Source organism: Vollenhovia emeryi, unplaced genomic scaffold (assembly GCF_000949405.1).
Source record: "Vollenhovia emeryi isolate VEMERY1.0 unplaced genomic scaffold, V.emery_V1.0 DF939143.1, whole genome shotgun sequence".
Classification (NCBI taxonomy): domain Eukaryota; kingdom Metazoa; phylum Arthropoda; class Insecta; order Hymenoptera; family Formicidae; genus Vollenhovia; species Vollenhovia emeryi.
Window position 1 is genome coordinate 1,117,485 of NW_011967223.1, and position 22,816 is coordinate 1,140,300.

General features: G+C 48.5%; 2 protein-coding genes across 4 annotated transcripts in view; one reads left to right on the forward strand and one right to left on the reverse strand.

Moving 5' to 3' along the window:
• Positions 1–22,810, reverse strand: part of LOC105566649 (probable serine/threonine-protein kinase yakA) — a 115,952-nt gene extending 93,142 nt beyond the window's left edge. The window contains exon 1 of the mRNA XM_012020820.1: positions 21,089–22,810. Within this exon, the coding sequence (XP_011876210.1) occupies positions 21,089–21,300 (212 nt within the window). The 5' untranslated portion in view covers positions 21,301–22,810. The remainder of the gene's footprint in view (positions 1–21,088) is intronic.
• LOC105566647 overlaps positions 1–22,816 on the forward strand; it is a 131,820-nt gene that overhangs the window by 87,179 nt on the left and 21,825 nt on the right. The window contains exon 1 of one of the 3 annotated variants that reach the window (XM_012020819.1): positions 21,197–21,225. The exons of the other annotated variants lie outside the window; for them this stretch is intronic. Coding sequence (XP_011876209.1) covers positions 21,220–21,225 — 6 coding nt within the window. The 5' untranslated portion in view covers positions 21,197–21,219. Of the gene's footprint in view, positions 1–21,196; positions 21,226–22,816 lie in introns of those variants that run through there. 3 annotated transcript variants of the gene reach the window in all.

Consider the following 22,816-nt stretch of genomic DNA (forward strand, 5'->3'; position numbering starts at 1 on the left):
TCCCCCGTGTGTACGGCGAAATATAGTAGAACTATTATGAAAGTAAAATAAATTTTCTGGCAGAGAATATTCAGGGCAAAGGGAAAGTGCGCGCCGAATTAGCTGAAAAGTTTGCACATAAATAACGCAATCCGAAGTTTTTATGACGGGAGACCTTTATTTCGTATCTTAACTTTTATTTCAACGTTAAATGCACTTTCTCAGTTTTAAACAGTCTATTTTCAGACGTAATTACACTGTCAATCGGGACAACGTAGGATAATCACGGCGTTTCCTCTTTATTAAATTAGCGATAAGTGATATTTCAAACAACAATCTCTAATTCAAGGGAATTGCTGGGAATTGAAGACTACGCGAGCGATTAGCGCGATTTTTGCCCCGTAGCCGAGGAGTACAATTACGAGGCAGAGAAAAAGAAAAAGATTATTTTGATTACGTTTGCGTGCGTCGGCACGCGGCTCATAAATTCCCGATCGATTTGTATCGAGGCAGGAAAACTCGCGTAGCGTTTAACAGATTCTGAGAAAAATTACAAGGTAACTCGCGCGTCCTCCTCCGTTATTTCGTAATCGAAACCGATCGCGGAAGTAGCGTCTATCTCGCGGTGAAGAAAACTTGCGCAATCTATTAGCCAATATTATATGTTTCCTCGCATTCATCACGAAATCCATATTCTCCGATGTAATATTAAATTGGAGGAAGAAATCGAAAGCAATTCTAACGGTAGGACCTCTCCGTGCATTTCTTTCCCCGATACACGCTGCTATATATCGATTCTATTCCGCTGCGCGGCGCCAGCGTCTCGCTCCCGGTAACGCGAAAAAATGTATCGATAGCTTCCGTTCCGCGTTTTCAAAGTCAAGCCGGGTAACGCGCGCTCGGAGAAACGATTTCGTCATATTCGACGATTTCGTAGACGAGTTCCTCCGGTTCGTGGAAGGATCGATAGTCGAGCGTCCCCGCGCTACGTGCATCCTTGGTAACGGCCGGATCGGGCGCGTCGTCGTTCTCCATGGCGGAGGGAAACGGTTTTCAACGGCGGAGAACACTTGAGGAACGAACGGTGAGCTCAGTGTTTACGTACGTTCCATCGCCCGTCGTAGACGTTGCGGCGCACGTTGCCTTTACATCTCTTGTTCGGACGGGAAGGTCGAAAGAGCGAATACCGTCGAGCGAGGCGAGTCGACAGCCACCGAAACTCGCCGAATGCCGGGGCATTACGTCAGTGTGCGAGGCTCGTCCACACGTACGCGGCCTCGCGGCCGTACGTGTCAGCTGCAAGGCTGTGCAAGTGTAAAGCCGAATTTACACACGGTTGAGTCTTGATCGAATAGCGTTTCCCCAAAAAATGAAGAATCGGGGATGTTCTCGTGCCGCGGTGGTGAGAAAAACTGGAATCTCCGTGGGGGGATTTTTCAAAGGGAATAAATCTCGGAGATATCTAATACCCGCGTCTACGTTTGTTAACAAGAAGTGTACAAACGCGTATAGTTTCGCGTTTAATATTTATGAAAAAGTGGCCTTTTGAGAAAGAGCGACGGAACCTGGGTCCCCCCGGGGAGCCAGAACGTCCGGTCACTCCGTGAAGGGAGCGAGTCGTGTAAACCGGGCTTGAGCGCGCTCGCGCGCGCAATATGCTAACGCGTACGTCCGCAAGTTGTCGAAAGAGCGGGAGAGGAGAGGAAAAAAAAAGGGAAGCGAGTGCATACGCGAGGAGAGAAAGAAGTGGCGTACGTACCGCGAAGGAAACCCGTAGGTAATTGTGCGAGCAGAAACGCTGACGCAGATAAGGGAAACCCTTACGACCGCCCCCGGTACCGGCTATTTATGAGGCGGTGTTGCTAGTGAGACGGAAGAACGGGAAGGAAAGGAGGATTCGCGCGGGCGATGGGAGAGCTCCGTGGCGGCGACGGAGATCCGAAAATTTCTCCCCGAGAGGAAGAATTTCCTCCCTTTTTCGCGCCGGGCGATCCCGGCGCTTCCGGTCTACGGCACCGGGGATCGGGTTTGGGAGATGCGGTTAGCTGTTAAGCGCAGGATTCTCCGACTCGCAGTTGCAATGTTGCTAATCGCGAACGAAGGATTCAGAAAAGGCGATGTAACATCCCGGCCAACACGGGTATCTTGAGGGCTAATCTCTACACCGCCATTTTTCACTCATCGCATCTCTCGCCGTACCTGCCAGCGGAAATATGTATTCTAGAGGGCTCACGATTGAGATAATAGAAAAACAAAGGCTTGACAGCTTTCGTTATCGTACACGGAGAGACCGATATGGTTACCACATGTCTAATTAGGGCTGGCATAACCCCAATAAATAGTAATATTTGGGACAGCTGGATCCACGGTTGTCATAGCCATAAGTAGTGGAGACAACCACATGCGCCTTGTGCAGCAAACTTAGTGAATGTTGCAACACAAAACAATGTAGACGCCCCCACTATTTATACGGCAACATTTTTATTTGAAGGAATAAAGGACCAAGAGCCGCGACAGGGTGTTAATGTCTAAATATTTCATATTTAAATTTTTTGCGAGAAACATTATCTCAATCAGGGTTTGAACCTGGACCTCCCTCTCGGTCAATTCGACCACCGAGGCATATGGAAACACTTCTCGCAACAAACAGTCTAATGGTAGATTCCCGAATGCCACCTGTACGTGACAGTATTGGAAAAACCGAGAACCGCGCGCCGACTTAAATCGTCAGACTTAAAGCACAATTTTAATTTTCGTTATTCTTGCCTTAGCCGGTCTTTCCGCGTATTAATTATTGCGGCATTACAGGTCGATTGCGTCGCGTTTATTTATCATATACAAGACAACGTCGGGACAAGTGCCGCGATGGTATTTCCCGCCGAAACTTGAATAGAAATTAATTAGCAGGAATTTTCCAGTAATCCGTGTCTAATCGTCGCGTTTCGCGCGAGTTTCGCGAGAGTTGAGTTTGCGCCGCGCACTCTTAATTCGCGCGCGCGTAAATAGCGATTAAGTTGAAATGGATTGTTTGGCTCGTTGCGTAAGCCCCGGGATAATTAACACTAGTTTCTCGTACGTGGATACGCGCGTTTTGACGTCGACGCGTTGGCTTCCGCGCGATGTTGCAAGCGGATGTGCCGCGGATCCCCGGGATAATTTCGCGCGGTCGCCAAGTTTCCGGCGACGGGGTCCGTGGTAGGCTCGACCGTTGAGCAACGATTGTTCCGCCATCGATCGCGATACCTTGCGCGATTTTGGATCGCCGTCGCGCTAATGAACGGCGTTAATGGAAATTACGTAAACGCGCGGGCGCGCGCGCGCGCGCGCGCGAGAAAGAGGAGAGGCCGACGTTCGTGTTGCATCAAGTAATCAAGAAACTGGAAACCTGTTTCGTTACTCCTGGCCTTCTCGTAAAGCGATCGAGGTATAATTACTCCGGCGTTTTTGCCCGTATGATTCCGCGCCTTTTACGACGTATTTATTCGTTACACCCAGCCGCGAGCGCGATTACGACTTTTGCAGCGTCACGCGAGCTATGATCACCATCGGTCCCCGCGCAGCTAATCGCGACGCGTCCCGATAAGAGCCGGGAAAAAAAGTGCTCGGATCGAATCGTCGTCGCGCGTATCTCGCGTCGTACGTATTATTATATTAATTCAATCGCGCGCGGATCTCCGCTGGGATCTTAATCCGATTTAACCGCCGCCGCCGCCGCCGCCCCTCTCGTCGCTGACGGGAGGCCGCGCTCGCATTAAACTTAATTATACTCGAGACACGCCAGAAATCACCAACTTCGCGACACACTTAAAGCGTAATAAGGCAGCATTCCAAAATTAGCCGCGCGAGATTAATAGCAACGTCGTCGTCGCTGTCGTTGTCGTCTTTGTAGTCATTCCCCCCCCCTCCCCTCTCTCTCTCTATCTCGCAACCGCGAGAGCCTAACGACTCCGCTTCCCCCGCCAGAGAAAAAGGACGCAACAATGTTGGCGGCGAGTACCGATTTCGTAACGCGCGACCTACATCACACCGGCAACGCCCGCAACCGAAATCGCGCGCAGCGCCGAGTCGCCGCGCGGCGAAATATTTATTTCGCGCACGCGATTTTGCCGATCGCGCAGATCCGTGGCGGGCCCCGTTTGTTTCGGCCCCCGGCATCTTGGACGGCGGTCGCGCAGCGCCTCGTACACACCTCTTGAGGGAAATCTGGTACACACGCGAAGCACTCTCGCTACGGCTGCCAGATTTTCCATGGTTTCTCCGTTGTCCCAATTTTACGACCGGCCCGGCGCGGATAGCGCGATGAACGCTATTTCGGAACGCGCGCCGCTCTCCCTGATCCTTCTCTTCCCCCCCCCCTCGCCTTCTTCAGGCCCCGCAATTACCTTCCGTGCGTAAATTCTTCTTACGGATATTATCGCGAAGGTGCCGAGAAGACGGCAGTTTCCGTCGGGAAGGCGACGTTCCTCGGCGCACTCGGGGATTGATTCCGGCGAGTTCAATTTTCGATACGAAGAAACGTGTCTGCGCCAATCGCCGCGTTTTCTTTGTTACGTTTTAACACGGAGATTGCGCCGCGTATGTGCGAGAAAAACGATGTATCGTCAGGATCAGTGTAATTGAAATAAAATTGTTGAAAGTACGTCAGTATTAATGAATGAAAAACATCAGATGGTCGTCTTAATATGGATACAAAGTTCAATGCTTAAAATTACAATTCATAGCAAATGTAATTGAGTGAATTATTCATGTTTGTGGCAGCCCGTGACGTTAATGTTTGATTCAAGCAACTTTACTTTTTTTTTTAATTCAACAGCATTTTTTCTGTGTATGTGTATATATACACGTTAGCGAGAATTAATCAAGAGTTAACTGAAATTGCAAAGAGATGGAGCAGTAAATGTGTAAAAGTAATGTGTAAAATACTTAGCTGCATTATTATATTTGTAAGAGTGCGCTACGATAACGTTGAACACTATACTCGATTACAATCACCTTGCTGATATACAAAAGGACGGAAAATTGGTCAGGCGTCAATTAGATATCTGCTAATGACAGTTAAGTGATCTCGTGACATTGACGTCTAGACTCTACGAAATTATGGAGTCCGGTTTCTATTACTGGCGACAATTCTCTATCGCGACGTATTGATCAGTCCGACTTGTCTCGGATACAAGCGGGCTCGCGCTTGCAAATATTGATGCGAAAAACTTCTAATCCGGCAACGCCGGCGCCCCGAGCGCCGGCAACAAGCTGCTACCAGACTGATAAAAATAAATTTGCGCCCGGAATAATCGCGGAGCTCCCTAGAGATTCGGCATGGACGGCCGACGGCCGTGTCTAGGCGCGGTGCGTTGTAAGTCTCGGCGGTATCCGACGAGGCTCCATGAACGTTAGGAAGCAAGTCGTCACCATTGGATTCTGCCGTCCGAAAGACGCGAGATTGCCGTGACGAAAATAACGAACTCTAACACTTTCGCGACGCGGCAGAACGCAGGCGAAATAAGTTGAGCGTCGAAGATATGTTGCGAGGAATTTTCGAATTCCGCGACTATCAGCATAGTTTGTTACCTAATTTGGGCTTATAATATATTAAATTACGCGGCGTCACTGCGTGAAAGGCATAATTGTAACAAAAGGAATTTCAATTAAATCGAAATTGCTTCTGGTGTCTCACCCGAAGGTTTCGCATTAACGCTAAAATTATCCGAAAGGTTGACAAAAGTTTGAGGAAAAGGCCAAAAGATTTGTAACAGGGTGATTTATTGCCGAAACTATTTTATTCGCAATATCGGTTGAAACATTACAACGATATACGCATCAAGCTGCAAGCCAAGCTCGGAGCTACGGATCCAATGCCAAGCTTTTTAGCTTCTTACGAGTCGGCTTTGAACTAGATTCGATCTTTGCTGCGTGCTCCGCAATGCGTGTGTGCGTAAGTCCGTCGATAATTACCTCCGATGTTAATATTTGTCCAACATCGCTTGCGCTTTGCAAGATCAATTAGCCACCGGGAACTTGGAACCGGTTTCGAGCTATCGATCCGAGCCAGCTTGAGAATCGAGAGAGTCGACACTCGTCGTTGTCGTCGTCGTCCCCTCTAATGGCGATCATTACCGGCCGCGCCGTTATCGATCTCTAAACGCGATGATTATCGGTCTTTCGCAACGTCACGCAAGTCATATTTCGAACGAAATTGAATCGATGATCGCGATATTATTAGGCGACATAATTACGGTCATTTCATAAGCGCTCCTTTCTCTTGCTCTCTTTCTCCTCCTTTCTTGTGCAATTTTGTTTGTCACAACTATAGTAGTTTTCTACACATGTGTATATTTAAAAGAGAGAGATATATATATATATATATATATATATAATACAATTTAAAAAAGACATATACACACTTTCGCGTAGATTCTGTTATTTTAATTACAATTTTCACAACATTCTATATTTATGCGAATATGTTACAAATCCGTGAAAATATCTGAGAAGTGTATCTGACAGTTCTAAACTTTAGATAAGTTTGACACTTGCACTTTGAATAGCGCAAACTATCTCGAGTATGCGTATCACGAATGTGTTTGCTACATGTCGCATAAATACAAATAAAATTACCGTAAATCTCTCCTATCAATAAGTTACGGGACAAGTTATGCGCGGCAGTTATTTATCGAGGTGAAGAATGTGCACAATTCCCTTGGTTATTAAACTTTGCCTCATCGATCTGTCGCCGTCCAATAATGCGCGATAAAATCTACCTTTAATCGTGTAGCTTTATACACAGCGCGCAATCGGTATTTTTGTTGCAATTCAGGTGTTAAATTGATCAAGTAAAGTAATCACGTACGATCGGAGGAAGTAATCCGCATAAATAGATATCCACGAAACGCAATGTACACAATTTATGCGCTCGTCGAGAACGTGTATTGTGTGTGATCCGTTTTACGGATAACTAATTACGTTATAATTCTAGACCAAATGATATGTTCATCAATTTAATCACGTTATAATCTATATCGGGTTGCAGACAGAAAGCGGGCATGCGTAACTGCAGCAGTGGTTTCCAAACTTTGCGTCGCGACCCAGAATTGAGTCGCAAGCAACTTTTAATGAGTCCCACTGTGGAAAAATACAGAACGCATCTCTATTCGCACAAAAATTACCCGCGCATTGTATACCAAGATATTAATGAAAGGCCCCTTTGTCGTTTTTCCTCCCGCCTTTTTTTCCTCGAAAATCCTTGCGTCTCCCCTCCCCCCTCTCTCTCTCTCTCTCTCGCTTTATATTTACAATCGTATTATATTAAACATATTATATTGTCGAAATTAATTCTACAGGTACTCGATTCAGAAAATTTAAACAGTCTCGCGCTTCATCGTTTCATTAATTTTAATCCCGATTATCGGGCAATGTTAATATTTGAAAGATGCAAAACGAAGTAAATAAACGGCGAAAATTTTTCGTCCAAAGGACCATCGCTCCGCTCGACCACATCTGTCTCGGATTTTGTATCTGTTCGATAAACAGTGGAAATATTAATTCATGCACGCGCAATCACACCGGGCGGGCTTCTTCTCATTTTTCGAGTGTATTTCTCCGATTTCCCGCGATATGAATTTTATGTTTGAGGAAACCTCAAAAATCCTACGCTTTGTACAAATCATTGGTAATACAATATCGTATAATACTCGATGAGTAAAGATGCATTATATGTTTGATTGGTAAACGCGCACGACACAAAGAACAAAGTGACGATATTAATCAATTTCGCTTTGAAAATATTAAGTTCAGGCTCGTTTAAATACAAGACTTTCTGCATTTAACTCGAGATGCATTGTACGTGGAACCGACTTTCCTTTTTGACAAAGATATATTAAATGATTAAACGTTTAGAGTCGCGTATATTAATTATTGTTGCAGTATCTTATCTGAGATTTAATTAATTTCATAAAACAACAAGGTGTCTTGCAATTAAGTCCACATTTACGATGGTTTTATTCAGTAAGTGCAGCGATACGGTAGCGCGAGTACGATAATGAATTCGACTATTGTGCGACCAATATCATTTTCAGCGAAGATCGCATAGTCTGTATCTCAAATTAATCAACGATTAATCATTCGCTAATTACTCGCGTGTAAACACACCTACCAACCAGCGTCAATCAGCGTTAGCAGCTAATATATACGCTTATTTATCAATCGGTTATATAACATGCATATTCTTAACTTTTCGATACCATACGTTCCCTTAAGTATGTTCTCGCGTATTTTAAAAGTCGTTGTGCCTGCTTACCCGGAAAGCTACGCAATCGAGTGTGCAATTACAAGTCGCCGCTTATAGATCACCGTGGGTTCACGCTTAAAGATTACTTTTATTTAAGACGCCGTCGTCGACGACGCGAGGACGCGGATGACGGGAAAACTCTATTACCCCATTAACGTCAAGTTTTATTCTACGTTTCCATCGCGCGTCTTTGCCAAGATATAGAATTTCTGAAGCGATATATACATAGCGTGTACGATGTATCGTGCTCTTGGAGCGAGATGGGACGAGAGGAAAAGTGAGACAGAGAAAGAAAGATGCTCAACAGAGGGAGAGATGCGTGTTACGAAACCACGGCTCGTGAGAGCCCGGTGAGGTGCAGTGAGGAGAGGAGAGGAGAGGAAAGAAGAGGAGAGGAGAGGAGAGGAGAGGAGAGAAGAGTAGAGCCCGTTGGACGAGCTCTCTGTACGAGCGGGCGTTCATTTTCTATCTCGCCTCCTCCCATCCCCTGTTCTTCATCTCCTCCTCTCTTCTTCTCTCGCACTGTCTTTCTCTATTCCTCTTTCACTTTTTTCGTCCTCCTCTTCGTCCCTCTCTTTCCCTCGCGTACTTCACCGCCTCTCCCCGTCTCACTGCCTCCTCTCTTTCCTGCTCTTTTCGCCTTTCCTCCCCCTTCTGCTTACTCCCCTCGAACCCCTTCGACTTTCCGTTATCATCTCGGCGCTCGCCTCGGGCTAAAATAAAGAGAGATGCGGCAGGAGGGAGGGAATAATAAAGGAGAGGGAGAAGAGGGAAGAAATGCCGAGCGGTGAATGCGCGGGAGAGAAAGAGGGACAAAGAGCATACGGACGAGAAAAATTGAAAGAAAAGAACAGAGGAGGCGGAGGGGAAAAAAGGATTCGACGTGGACGAGGGGTAGCGAACGTGGAGGAAGGAGCGGTAACGCGAAGGGGACAAGAAACGAGATGACGAAGGAGGAGAGAGAGCGAGAGAAGGCTAATGCAAACGCGAATTTCGAATTTGGAGTTGCGATTTACGCGGAGTTAAGCTCGACTTTTGTAACTCACGCAAACGGGACGCGCGCCACGTTTTTTCCACGACGCCCGTAAAACGACAGGGACGACGACGACGACGACAACGACGACGACGACGACGTATGCGTGACTCTCGACATGCTGTCACTTTTTTTTAACATCGAGTTATAAATAAAAGCGCGTAGAGTTCGAACGAAAGCCCCGGCGTGGGTGCGCGAGCTAACGCCGAGATATTTTTGGGATCTGTGCTGCAGTCGCGCGCGTTGCAGGTATAAAAGAGAGAGAGAAGCTCACGTGTGAGCTTGGCTTGCCACGATCGTTCCCCCTCCCTCCCCCGATTTTCCGCGCTGATCACAATGACACTCGAGAACAGACATGTATCGAAATTACACAGCTGTCTCATTAGCTCATCCTCTATTACACCTCCTACGCGATGCGTAAAATTTCGTCCAGCGTAACGAATCGGGACGCCAATTAGGAACACACCCTTTTATCGTTCTTTATTTCTTTTTTTACTAATTAATTAATTCCCACTCGGACTGCGATCATCTAGTCCAGCGTCACGATTTATATTTCGATTAACAGATCAAGTTTTGCATAAAGTCACCTGCCTCTTCGGTGTTAGACCCTTTCGTCAGTATTATTTCTCTTCGTGCAACGTATCTTCCCCGTTACTCTGGCCATTCTGCAGAGATGTCGGCAGCGCGCGAGTTACTTCGCGAAATTGAACCCGACAGAGAGCCTCGCTCGTCACTACGCCACGGACCATCGGATCGCATTTGGGCCGCAGTTGGAAAAACTTTTCCGCAGCGGCCGTTGGCGCGTACGCGCGTTAAACGACGTGCGGAGAGGACCCTCTCGCGCGGAGCGGGCCAGTCGATGATATACGAGGGCAATTCCGTAATTGCGTATCGGTCGAATTTGCGGCCGGCGCGAGCGATCGTAAAATTCGCGATCGGCCGATACGCAGCGCGCCAAGCTCGGCGGCATGTGCGTTAAGTTGACGCAACAATTGCGGGTTACGGTCACGTTCGACGGGAATAATAATGCGCCGAGATAAATACTTCGGTGTACGAGGCCTCCTCCTCCCCCCTCCCTCCTTCATTCGTGTCCGAACAATTAAAATAGCGAGTGTGGCGCGGCGCGGCGCGGAGGTATAATTGCCGTGATTTGCCGGAACCTTAATATAGGGCTTTTAATATCTGCCAGGTAATATCGTAACGATGCTGTTCGGCTCCTAATGATTCGCGTTTTATAGCGAGCTCTCTCCGGAATCAGTGCGAGTCGCAGCGTCGCTTTGACTCACGCGCGAGTCGATGCAGAAAGGGTCTTTCGTTATCGCAAGCTGCTTAATATACCGCGTAATGTACCGAGAATCTCGCGTAATGTATCACGTACACATGGCACAAGACAGTCGGGAAACTAAGGAGAAAATAAGGTATATAAAGTAGAATCCTTGAACCACCTCGTGCTCGTAAAGTTGCAACTAATATATTTAACTTCAACGATCGTTGTTGTTCAATTTCTTATGTTAGTGTCAGTCGCAGCAGCCGGTGAGATAATAGTGGTTTTTTATTCGGCAATAGTATTATAATTTAAAAAGATACAGCTATACTATTAGGTTAGACGACGATACGATTAAGCAAATATGCATCAACCGATTGAAATTGCTTTGTATAATTCCGCAATTGCCGAATAGGTTGTTACGTTTTTCGCTCGCAGGACGATTAACGATAATATGATCCTAACTGCCGCGACACGTCATTTACGAAGCTGGTAAAAACGCTTTTATGTCAATGTATGCGAATCGCTAACGAGCGTGGGCAAGAACTCGTCGATTCGTTGATTTTTCGCGTTCGCGACGGAGATCGGTCAGGATTGGTCCGGTCCGATGTTGTAATACCGCGAAAAAGTGAAGAGCGCGAAATTATGCATTGGTGACCCATTTTGGCGAGAGGCGGCGGAATATGGAAGATCACGGGGACATTATTTCGACGAATAATGGTGGAATAACGGATAACGAATTTTCGTTCTATTTTCGCGATCAAACTTATGTCACAGCGAGTTTGGATAATGAAGATGGAACGTCATAATCTTATTTCATTTTCTCGTATTATAAATCCCGGTCTCTTGGTTTTATGAAAATGAATATCACCACCACACATAAATACGATCGCACTTATCAAATTACCGGAGCTGTAACTGCAAAGTTTGCACCTGTCAAATAATGGCATACGTATGACACATGATATTAGAAAATTAAGAAAAATTTCTCTCACGCGTCGTATTTTCGTTCCGCGACGAATAATTCACCGCCGATTACTCGGCGAAGGCAGTAATCGACTAGATAACGTAATCAAGCTGAAACAGAATCATTATAGAAAAGAGGGAAACAAATTTCCATGCACAACAAATGTAAATATAGAATCGCGGGGAACAAACGAAGCTCTATTGCACGAGCTTCCGAGCATCCTCCGAATGTAATTCCGATATATATTCGCGAAGCGAATAATTTAATAGCAATTTCGAATCTTCTCCCGTGTGATCGAATGGCTGTCAAATATTAAACCTGTTAAGACCCCGAGCGTTAACATTCGGAATAAAATCCTCTGATATTTTCGGGAGAAAATGATTTTCCGTGCTCGCTCAAGTATTTGAGATAACTCGGAAGAGGGGAAGGGAGGCAGATATGTAACGGGATGCGTGTCACCTGTCGCTTTCTGCAAGACGCGCTAAACGCCGTCGTCGCCGGCGCGGTTCTTACCTGGAGCTTCATCGAAGACGATTCGCGCGAATACCTGAGACTCGTAGGTTATTCATGTATTCCAAACTTACGGAATATATGAATAACTACGACTGGGTGCCCAGACGATGGGAGGGAAGCGGGACGAGAACGGGGGAGAGCGAGAGACGGGAGAACGAGAGAGAAAGCGCGGAGAGCCCCGATCTTATTGATAAGGTCGATTTATCGGCGACACGTGGCCGCGTTTACGTTCACCTCGCCTCGTTTTTCCGTCCGCGTCCTCTAGCCGCGATCCTCTCGGTCCCCGGGAACCATTCGTTTCCTCCACGACCCGACATTATCCGCGACGTAAACGTCCCGTCGTGTGCACCACGTGCTTTCGTTTACGTGTCGCAAACTGCTTTTCTTCCCTCGTTTTCGTATTATCTCCTCCTTCGATTTTCTCTCCTTTCCTATACAGCGCAGATGGAACACGGGTAGAAGTCTACGGGGCTTACTTCAGTATCCTCCCGATCGATCGGTGCAACGTAATTAAAAAATATTAAAAGGAAGTTAATAATTAATTGACGATTTTCGAGTTGCTCGAGCGCCGCAACGGCTTCTTGGAAATTTTCACCGGTGGAAAATATTATCGTGTATAATCGTGTATTATCATAAAGCAATTGCTTTAATACTTGGAGAAATATTTTATTTTTCCGCAGAGAGAAATTGTTACATAAATTATCGGCGCATGTCGTCGCAGAGTTATCCATTCTGGCCGTTTAATTTCTGGCCTCCGTTCTGAATCGCACGCACGTTTTTCTTACAATGAGTTTAACGTTTCTCGAGTTTTCCCCCCCGCGTAGCTTTGTGCTCCACGGGCATTCTTTACGAAGCAATCGCCGTTCGATATTCTGTGTTGTCGCCGCCAGCCTCGTGTGCTATTGTTGCGCGTTTGCTTTTGTCTTGCCAAGGAAATACCACGCGATCGCCGCGTACATCGCCAATTACATATCGATCGAATTCCCCAGAACCGACAATTTCGTTCCGCTACCTACATTACGGCAACTCAAATATGTCAGCCCGGACGTAAAACCGTTGACAGTCGAGTTGCTCGGCGTGTTCTGCTCTGTTTTCGCAGTCGGATTTGCGATAACACGCTATCCCGCATCACGGTACTTATCGTAACTACGTATCGACTGGACGTATCGCCAAGGAATTTGTATTTTGTCGTTGCGCCTCATTAATAGATTTAAGTATTGAAACATCGATTATGTCACGTGACATCTTAATCTGTTTTGCCATTCACATTGTCATTTACGGACGATAACGGATGTCGTGCCGTTCAGCTTGTATCTATCGAAAAATTATGCGAGAGTAATCGCGTAAAATTGCACGCGACACGATAATGCGAAGATTGTCTTTGTGTCTCGCCACTAGCTTGTTACTTATTAACGAGTTTGAGCATAGAGCGCTTTTGCTATATCCTCCAGGACGCAGGTTCTCAAGTTCGCCGCGCCGTCGTTCAGCGCTCGAGGAGGGGAAATCAGGAAAAAAAAAGTAACAATTAATCCACACCGTGCACGTTGCTATTTGTCAGCGGGAATGCTAGTTGTTTCAATGTTTGCGATGATTAACAATGATGATAGGTTGTATGCGTCAAATTACATAAGAAGGTAGAACGACGGAAAAAGTTCGAGAGCCTCTGCCTTGTGAAAATTACAGGCTTCACAAGGCTTCACATTTGATCAGCTCGTACGGGGAGGCGTGAAATCGCGTTAAACGCGTCAGGTAATTACCCGTGGTGAATTTTATTTCTCGTCGCAACAAGCGCGCCGCAAGTTTTAGAATTTTGCGAAACCCGATGGAAACCCACCCGGGTTGGCAACGGAGCCAGCAACGGGAAGAGCATGATCCTGCCAACCAACACTGTGGTGGTAGTGGGATCGAAAGGAGGCGGAGAGCGAAGCCTGTCATCGCGGTAAAGGATTCGTCCTTGCTGCACTCGCTCTCCCCGCCTACTTTCAACCTCGCAACCGCATCGACGATGACGACGACGACGACGACGACGACGACGACGACGACGACGACTACGGCAACGAGGACGACGTCAGTTCACTATGCGCACGTCTTTCTTTTTCCTCCTCTCTCTCCCTTTTTTCCGTCTTTTTTTTCCTCTTGTACGGCGACTCCAAAAAGTCGAACGGCTCCATCGCCGGTCTTTCTTTTCGGTCGCGAGAGAACAAACGGCGAGAAAGTTCGAAAAACGCGGTGACGAATGCGCGCGGTAGTCGCGCGGTACGGTTCCCGCCGTCAACTATCTTCGTCGTTAATCTTCAAGTATTCCCAAGGAACTCCGTAATGAATTTGCTGGAAAACGGGGTAGACCGGCGATGTGTAGGTGTGTGTGTATACACATCGGGAGCGTCAGATAGCCTTGACCTATTGGCGCCCCCAAGTCTGGTCCAAACTTCTTGCGGCTTTGGCTTCAATTCTCCGGAGACTCTTCTATACATCAAACACTCTCCGCCCTCGCCGCTACATCCCGACTGCGGTAGCTGTATTACGTCAGCATTGATAGAAATTGATACGGTAAAGTCAGAAGCTCTCTAACGTCGTTTTTTATCGAGCCGTTCGAAAGGATTTCTTTTTATTGTTTCCATACCGCGCATCCTCGCCGTCTACGAATTACGGAGAAAACACATAACTGTTGCCTCACATTCGCGCAGAAATGATCTCGAAAATGAATATCTGGGTTTCGTCATTTTGGGCAAACTTTCGAGATTGAATCTCAAGTTTTTCGACCCAAGAGTGAAGATGTGTAAAGCAATTATTGGACTGTTCCGACTTAATTAGATTTTAGAAATTTATCAGTCGTAAAAGAGTACGTTGCTCCCCTTTAAAAAATGTACCGTTATTAATCCGCGTAATCAGATAACACGCAACTTCACAAAAGTTGCGAAGAAAAATGATCGCTAATTGTTTCACCTTAGCAAGGTATAAATCACGTAGCGAATGGTGATTTATGATCGCTATTATCGGTGTTAGTTGTGTAACCGTAAGAATTTTCGATTAAAAAAAAAAGGTGAATCTCTTTCTTACTTTCTCCGCATAGAAACGAGTTTTGCTCCACTCGCTCTCGGCGCTACGTAACTTTTTTCCACTCGTTCGTAATTGCAATGCAATTCCCGATTTTATTCAAGTTTATTCGAGACACCGTCTCTCTCTCTTAGCGTTTACATCGTTTTATATCTCAACTATCGTCGTCCTTGCCGCGCGGAGGAGATTGTAAGGAGGATTCCGTACATCGCGTTGAAACTTGGCCGTCTCGGAAACTGGAGTAACTAGACGGCGACGTCTCCCCGGTGAAAAATGTGCGCCACATTGTAACGACACGTGGCGGACTCGTTCCCGGGGAAAGCACGGCGACTTTCAACGGAGGAGGAAAGTACGCGGGAAGAGCCGCGGGTCTGAAACTCGATTCCAAGGATCACGACCTTCAGCCGCACGGCGGTTTTTCGGGCGGGATACTTTACAGACCGTCCTCGCGGTATCGACATTTTAAATAGAATAATAAAGAAGGGGAGACACGTGCCTGTTTGTTGCTCTCTTCCGCGTTATCGCGCTGCGCGAATCGAGACGAGAGCGGCGTGTCATTTACGTCAATTCCGCTGCGCTCGCAAAAATGGAGCGACGATAACCTCCCCCGGATCCTAAAACGGTTGCATAACGACGCGTGAAATTATTGCCTATGAAATGACATACACGAGCGCACTTTCACGAGAGTAGTCGAGAAAGTATTGCTGGAAGATGAAGTGGCTAGAGAATTACGTTAACGCGGACCATTTATCGACGACTCGTGACGCCGCCCGACTATTTTCAGCGAGGTCGTTCACATAATTTAATGACAGAAAGACAGACTGAGAGAGAGAGAGAGAGAGAGAGAGAGAGAGAGAGAGAGGGGGGGGGGGAGACGAATAACTTATATAATGCTCGAAAATGCATAGTGGTGACAATCTTCTCTCTCTTCTGGAAGCGCAAGAATTGGCGTATTTCGATCGTAGGAATCGCAGTCGTGGTTGCGATTAAGCTCATTGAGAAATTAAATTTGAATTCATAAAGATTAGCGCTTATGCGGCGCTATTGCTTTCGTTATCTCGATGTCGAGCGTGTACCGTGGAAGTATTTGCCGGTAAATGTAGTCGGAAACGTTGGTCTTTCCAACAGATTCTATCCATTGATTACATTCCGCAATTTAAGGATTGCGAGGAGCGCGAGGCGGACCCGACGGCGGCGCGACGAATGCAAATGCACTCGCGTTCCTCAGCGAAACGTGATAAAATTTGCAAGCATCGCTCTCGCCAGAACTTTGCAATTAAATACTAATCAGCATGGCTCGAATCTAATTTCGGTGCGGAAGGATCGAAAAAGACGCGAACGCGCACGATCCGATAGCGATTTCGCAATCATTCAGTGATGCAATTAAAACTTGTAACCCGTAAAGTGCATCGCGGGTCTGCCCCCGCTGATTTTTATTCATATCAAATATCAACCTGTTAATCTTCTTGCGGATAAATTAAAGCGAGTTTCGTACTTGGGCAGAAAAATTCGGACGATAAATTTAAGCTTTCTTTTATTTGACTTTTAGCTTTCAAGGCGGTGCACTTCTTTTTTTCCCCCGTGCGGAGAAAGAGGTAAATCCGATGGCTATTGCCTATCGTTGTTAGATATTCCCCTCGTCTCGTCGTACGTTTTGCGCACGTGCACGCTGATCGAATTATGCTTTTTATCGGGATGAGCGTTTAGCAAATCTATCGATATTTCCGATCGCGAGGTAATCGAGTTTAGCCGGAGACTAATTTTCAGTAGCTGGCCGAGTCAAGAGAGAGAGAGAGGGAGCGCGCTCCCCTGATAGCGATAAAGCAACGCACGCTTTAATTATCGTACTGTCAGATTCGCTGTGCGTCCTACATGGAAATTGTATTAAGCTATTTCATCGAGACCGAGTCATAATACCGCATAATCGAGTTATGTGTCTTTATACAGCGCGCGATACTGTTCGCGATAATTGAAAAACCGCGAGGGCGCGATATTAATCGGCAACGAATTGACGCGTCAACTCGGTCCACGTGAGACACGCGCGCTTCCGTTAATCGCGACGCGACTTCGCCTCTGAATTTTATCTCGTTTTCTTATCTCTCGAACGAAACGCCTGGGCGACGCGGAAGATCGACTCGCGCGCGTTCTCTCGCGACTTGGAGGCCGTGCGGCGGCCAGCGGTTTCTGCAACGAGCGGTTTCTGGACCTCGTCGATGCAACGTCGATCTCGGGCGGTTTAATCCGACACGCCGCGACGGTGAACGGGAGCGGGGTAGGAGAGGAGAGGAGAAAGAGTGCTCGTCGCCGACGAGATTCCGCAAATTATACTGTTTAAGGAACGAGGGCGCGACCGGACCTTGCGCAACGAATACAAATGCAGAGCCAGCCGGCAGCGCGTCCCTTCGGCGCGCGTGACGAAATTCGTAAAGGAGCTCTCGAAGCCAGCAGCCTCCATCATCCCCCTTCCCCGAAGGGTATACTCGCGGGGGATTTCGCCGACACGCGGGAGAGGAGGAGAGAACCGCTTTGGCGACAACGTGATAATATTTCTGAACTTGGTGCGGAGGAGAGGGGAGGGGAGGGTGAGAGAGGCTCGCGCTCTCGCTCGTGGAGGAAAAAATTCGTCGGCCGTATCTCCCGAAAGAGAGACCGAGAGCCGCCGGTCTACACCGAAACTGGTTTCGTAAGTGCCGCTTCGGCAATAAAAAGAGACGGGAAGGGAGAAAACGAGGGAGACAGAGAGAAAGAGGCACGTAACGCGACCGCATTCACGACGAGCGCATTTACATGTTACGTAAAATTTCGTTGGGACCCGCGATACACGACACGCCGCAACGACCGGCGATCTCTCTCTCTCTTTCTCTCTGTGTCTCTCTCTCTCGCGAGCGCGTTGCTCGCCTCTCGGCCCATTCGCATCTCAATGAAAGTCCAGATGACTTTTGCCGAGGGAGATCTCTGTGTAGCGTTCACCTCGCGAGCTTTTGAATATGTACGAATTTAGAACAGGGCAGATAAACAGATTTAATCAAAACTTGAACGGCGCGACGACGTAAGACGCGTGACACAATCGATAATAATACTTCTTTCGGTGAGATTCATTCAGAGATGGCAGAAGAGAATATCCATTTATATTTGTACGGAATTTGTTGAGCAAGTTGGCAGAGTTGCGACGAGCCAAGAGTCATCGCCTGAGGAAGGATTAAAATCACAAAAGGCTCGAATAGTGTTTTAAAACAGATTTATTTGCAGTCGTTTGTTAGATGCGCCTATTGCTATCAATACACTCTCGTTATCCATCGATCGCACGTCGTTTAAAGACGTAAATCTCTTTATAGCGACTTCGCGATCACGCGTTCAAACTTGCGTTAATTTAGAGATAGCCTGTGTAACGCATTCGCGCTAAGCATTATCGAAACGTGTGTGTCTCTCTCTTTGTTTTTAGATATCATAGAGACACGGGTACTAGGACGGTGAAAATGTAAAACGTCCGATTTATCATACGTTCGATAGCTTGTTTTAATGTATCGCACCGACGGAAACGTTGCAAATACTGGCGGACGAAAAAACAAAAAAGGCGGAGCTTTTACTCCAATTTTCAAGGATGATAGATCGTCCCCCGTATTTCAAAATTGGAGCGGAACGAACGTACGCTCTCGACTCGCCGGTTATCGCGCTCCTTCCTTTTTATCCGCGCGGCGTTACCGCGCCGCGGCGTTATTTCTGTCTTCGCGACTGACTCATCGACGTCTCGGAAAGAAATGACCCTTGGACGCGATACCGTCGGCTTTGCATGCTTATCAGTCCGCGCGGCGCAAAGGCGACGCTATCGGGGAAAGAACGTTCCCGCAGAGTCATAGGCCGGTCTCAAGTTCGTCGGCGGAACCTTTTATTCGCGCCTTCGACGCCGTTTATTCCGGATATGTCGTAAATCAGATTTTAAGACTTATCGAATTTGCATAATACACGGTTCAGGATGCTCTTGAACAGGATTCAGGCGTCTTGCCGCTCGCCGAGTTAAACGGCTAGCGTGTCGGTTGTCCCAGCGAGTCTGTTAAGACTCGGGAATATGTTATTCGCGTGAATTCAAGCAGATAATTTGAGGCGATATGCCTGGGCCTTGATTAGGAATTCTTATCTTAATATTCTCGGGGAGTATCTCTCCTGTAGCCTATGAAAAAGAAATTGGCCGTTTAAAATTCAGCGTTTCGTGTCATAACAGGAATAATAATGCGATAAAACCGACGAGTAACAGTAACCAGTGCGATGACATTCGATCCTCGCACGGTTTTCTGTTTTTCTTGCCGTTTATAACCGTTCGCACGACTTCTTCTACTTAAAGCCACTTGAGGCCACCATTTATAAAGTCTGGCAAGTTCCTCCCGCAGCACATCGTGTGAATCTACCGCGTGCTCTCTCTCTCTCTCTCTTCTTATCCCATTCATAAGGCAAGAGATATTGAAAAAGAAACGGCAAGAACAATTTCGCTTTCGGAGATTCTCTCTCTCTCTCTCTCGCTCTCGCTGGGAAGAATTCACCTGCTGATCTAAGTCGCCATTTGTATTGTCCGCGTATATTGCGGGAACATGTGGCTCATAAAATCGTATCGCGTCCAGCCGTTTCCATTCGAAGATATTTCTGTGCGCGCACGCGGATGCGGATAAAAACAAATATGAATGGCAGCGATACCGGCGGCAACGTTATACGCCAACCGACCGCGTCGTTTAAAAGGTTAATGTCGATATCCCGGCGAACGTAAATAAACATTTTTGCGGCACGGCGACACTCCGCGGGCCGATCATTCCGACGAATCGAAGAAGGAAAAAAGGGGCGTGAGGTCGCGAGAGGGAAAGACGATCGTCGCGGAATCGCTTTAGCGCGTCCTCTCTTCGAGTAGACGCACTCCTCTTACTACTCGTTTAAAATTGTTTAATTAAAGACATCCAGGAAGTAGCTTGGTCCGAGTTCGACGGTAATAAGAAACTGCATCCGTACGAGAGATAGCATCGCCCTTCGTCGCTTTATTATCCTCTCATCTAATCACTCGGCGACAAGAATCTTGCCTAGAAATGCAGCGCGAAAGGGGCGCACTAAATTATACCGTCAGGTGGAGTTAACGCGAAGGTTCGTGTGTAAGAAGCTGTCAAGGTCGCTTCTTCGAACGGATGGGTTTTACGGGTTTTAGTGTTCGGCAAATAACATTTGCCGCTTAGTTTGGTATACGAATATGGTTTGCCGTTTAGTGGCTGGTGTATTGATGCAAAAGCCAGACGTGTTTGGACAGCATCTACCCGGTGGAAAAAGCGAAATGGGTTTACCGGTTATATGTTGTTTTGACCGCAAAAACCGCCTGGTTTCTACAACAATTGAAGCAACTGGTCGCAAAATCGCCTTCATTATTCAGCTTCCCGGCGAAAAAAGCGAAACGCCGAAGACCCATTCGGCATTTTCAGTTTTCCGGCTCTTCAATTCTGCGATCTGCGGCTCAAGGTAAACGACTCGTGAGGCCGCAGTGTCCAAATTTCGTTACTCGTCCCCGAGAATACGAGTTGAATTCTCTCGTATCGAGCGACACGCAGTAACGTGAACCAATTAATTAATCTCGAGTGCATTCGCGCACTTGCGAGCGCATGTTGTGACTCGCGTAAACATCCAGTGTCCGGTAATCTTGCAAGAGCCTATTCGAAAAGCCCCCGGCAAATTTCTAAGATGCGTAGGGAACAAAGAGCCTAAGAGCAACTTGGCGCGCCGAGCTGTATTTTATGTAGCGACGCGAGAGGAGATCCTACAGCTTCGCTCTTTACGACAAGTCCTGGACGGTTCTCGTTCGTGAAGTTAACAACTTGGACGCAGGCAGGTATACCGTGGCCGTCTCTCGCGCGCGCGCTCGCCAAAGCGGGCTTCACTCGGCTCGAAGGTCGAACACTTTCGAGCGTCGAGCGCGGGTCGCCGGCATCAGTGCTCGAAAAGAACGGCAGAGAGGCGGATACTTACATCTTGTAGTGGTGCTGCATGTGGTGGTTGACTAGGTGCATGTCGGTGGCGTGCTGCTGCTGCTGCTGCTGCATCTGCTGGTGCTGCTGCTGCTGCTGCTGTTGCTGCGGCTGCGGCTGGTGCATACCCTGATGATGGTGAGTCTGCGGGGGGTCCAGGCTGGACGCACCCAGCAGGGTAGCGCTCTCCCTGAACAACGTTGCCACCTGCATCTTGGCTGCGTCGTTCGCGTCGTCGGTTTCACCGGAAGCGATTCGCCGTCGGCCGGCGTCGCGACGTCGCTCGCGTTACTCCGTACTCCGGATCTCGGCGTCGCCGTGGGCGGCTCCTTCTCCCTTGTCGTCGAGAACGAAGGCAGTTCGTTCTAGGCTAGGAACGGGGCCCCGGGGGTAATCCCCACCGCAACGTGAAACGCGGTTCCTCCGTGACGACGAGAGCCCGCCGTACGTTCCACGCCACGGCCCGGGATCGATACCGGCTTCGAGATCCCTCGAAGGCGATTATTAGGATCGCGGGTGGTTCCGAGAAAGGTCCTCCGGATCGCGTGATCGCGGTACGGTCGCGGTTACGCGACCGCCCTCGCCCGACGACCTCTTCTCGCTGCGGCTATCGGTGGATAGTCACAGGACGCGTTATCCAGTCTTTAGCGACAGCGACTCAAGAATGACATTCGTCGGTTACTCCGACACGACCAAAAAACCCTGGCCAATTTCCGTCGACGACGACGACGACTCGCCGAATGCGCCGTCGGCACTCGTCGAGCGCGGTTTTCCGCGTTTCTCGCACCCGGATCCGGCGATGCCACCTGATTAACGATCGCGGCACACACCGCGGCCGGCAGCACGACGACGCTCGTCGATGCCACCGTTGCGGCGACGGAACCGACGTCGATCACGACGCGGCGTACCGTGCGCGAGAATCCGCTCCGCTCCGCTCGGTCAGGCCCGGAGTAGTCGAGAGCCTCAGTCGAGGCCTCGCCAAGTTGTCGTCATCGTTGCCGTCGTCGTGACGACCGTCGGCGACGTTACCAGCATCCTCTCCGCGAGGGCCGCGGTCGCCAGCCGGAAGTCACCAAAGTCTCTGTGCTCTCCTCTCCTTCCTCTATTCTCCAAGAGGAGGGGGGAGGGGCCCGTGAGCGCTCACGGCCTGGGTCCTCTCGCACGCACGCACTCGGCGGAGAGGAGAGGCGCGGGCGCGCTCTCGCGCGCGCAACACGCGAGCCGCGCTCACTGGGATCACTGGCCGCGCGCGGATGGTACTCGGTTTGGGAGCTTTCTTTACTCCGAGGAGTTTCTCTCTTTCTCTCTCTCTCTCTCTCTCTTTCTCTCTCCTTATTTTTCTCCCTTCTCTCCTCCGCCCTGCTCCCTGCCTCCGCACTACGTTTATATTATCGTCCCTTCGCCCGCGACGCGATGCCGCCTCGAATTCGCGCAACACTCCGCGTCGTCCGTCATGTTCTCGCCGCGGCCGTCGCGCGCACCTTTTGAATTACGCGCACCGCCCGCCGTCTCGCCGCACCACCATCGGACTCGATACGGTGCGGCGCGGTGCGGTGCACCCACGCCCCGTTAAAGGCAACCCGTGCGAGGGTGGTTATCGCTCTCGCGCTTCTCTCGCGGCGTGTGCGTGCCGGTCACGTCGCGCGCGAGACGCGACGACGACGCTGCGCCTTGCCGACGTTGCTTGGGTCGCACGCGTCTCGTCTCTCTCTCTCTCTCTCTCTCTCTC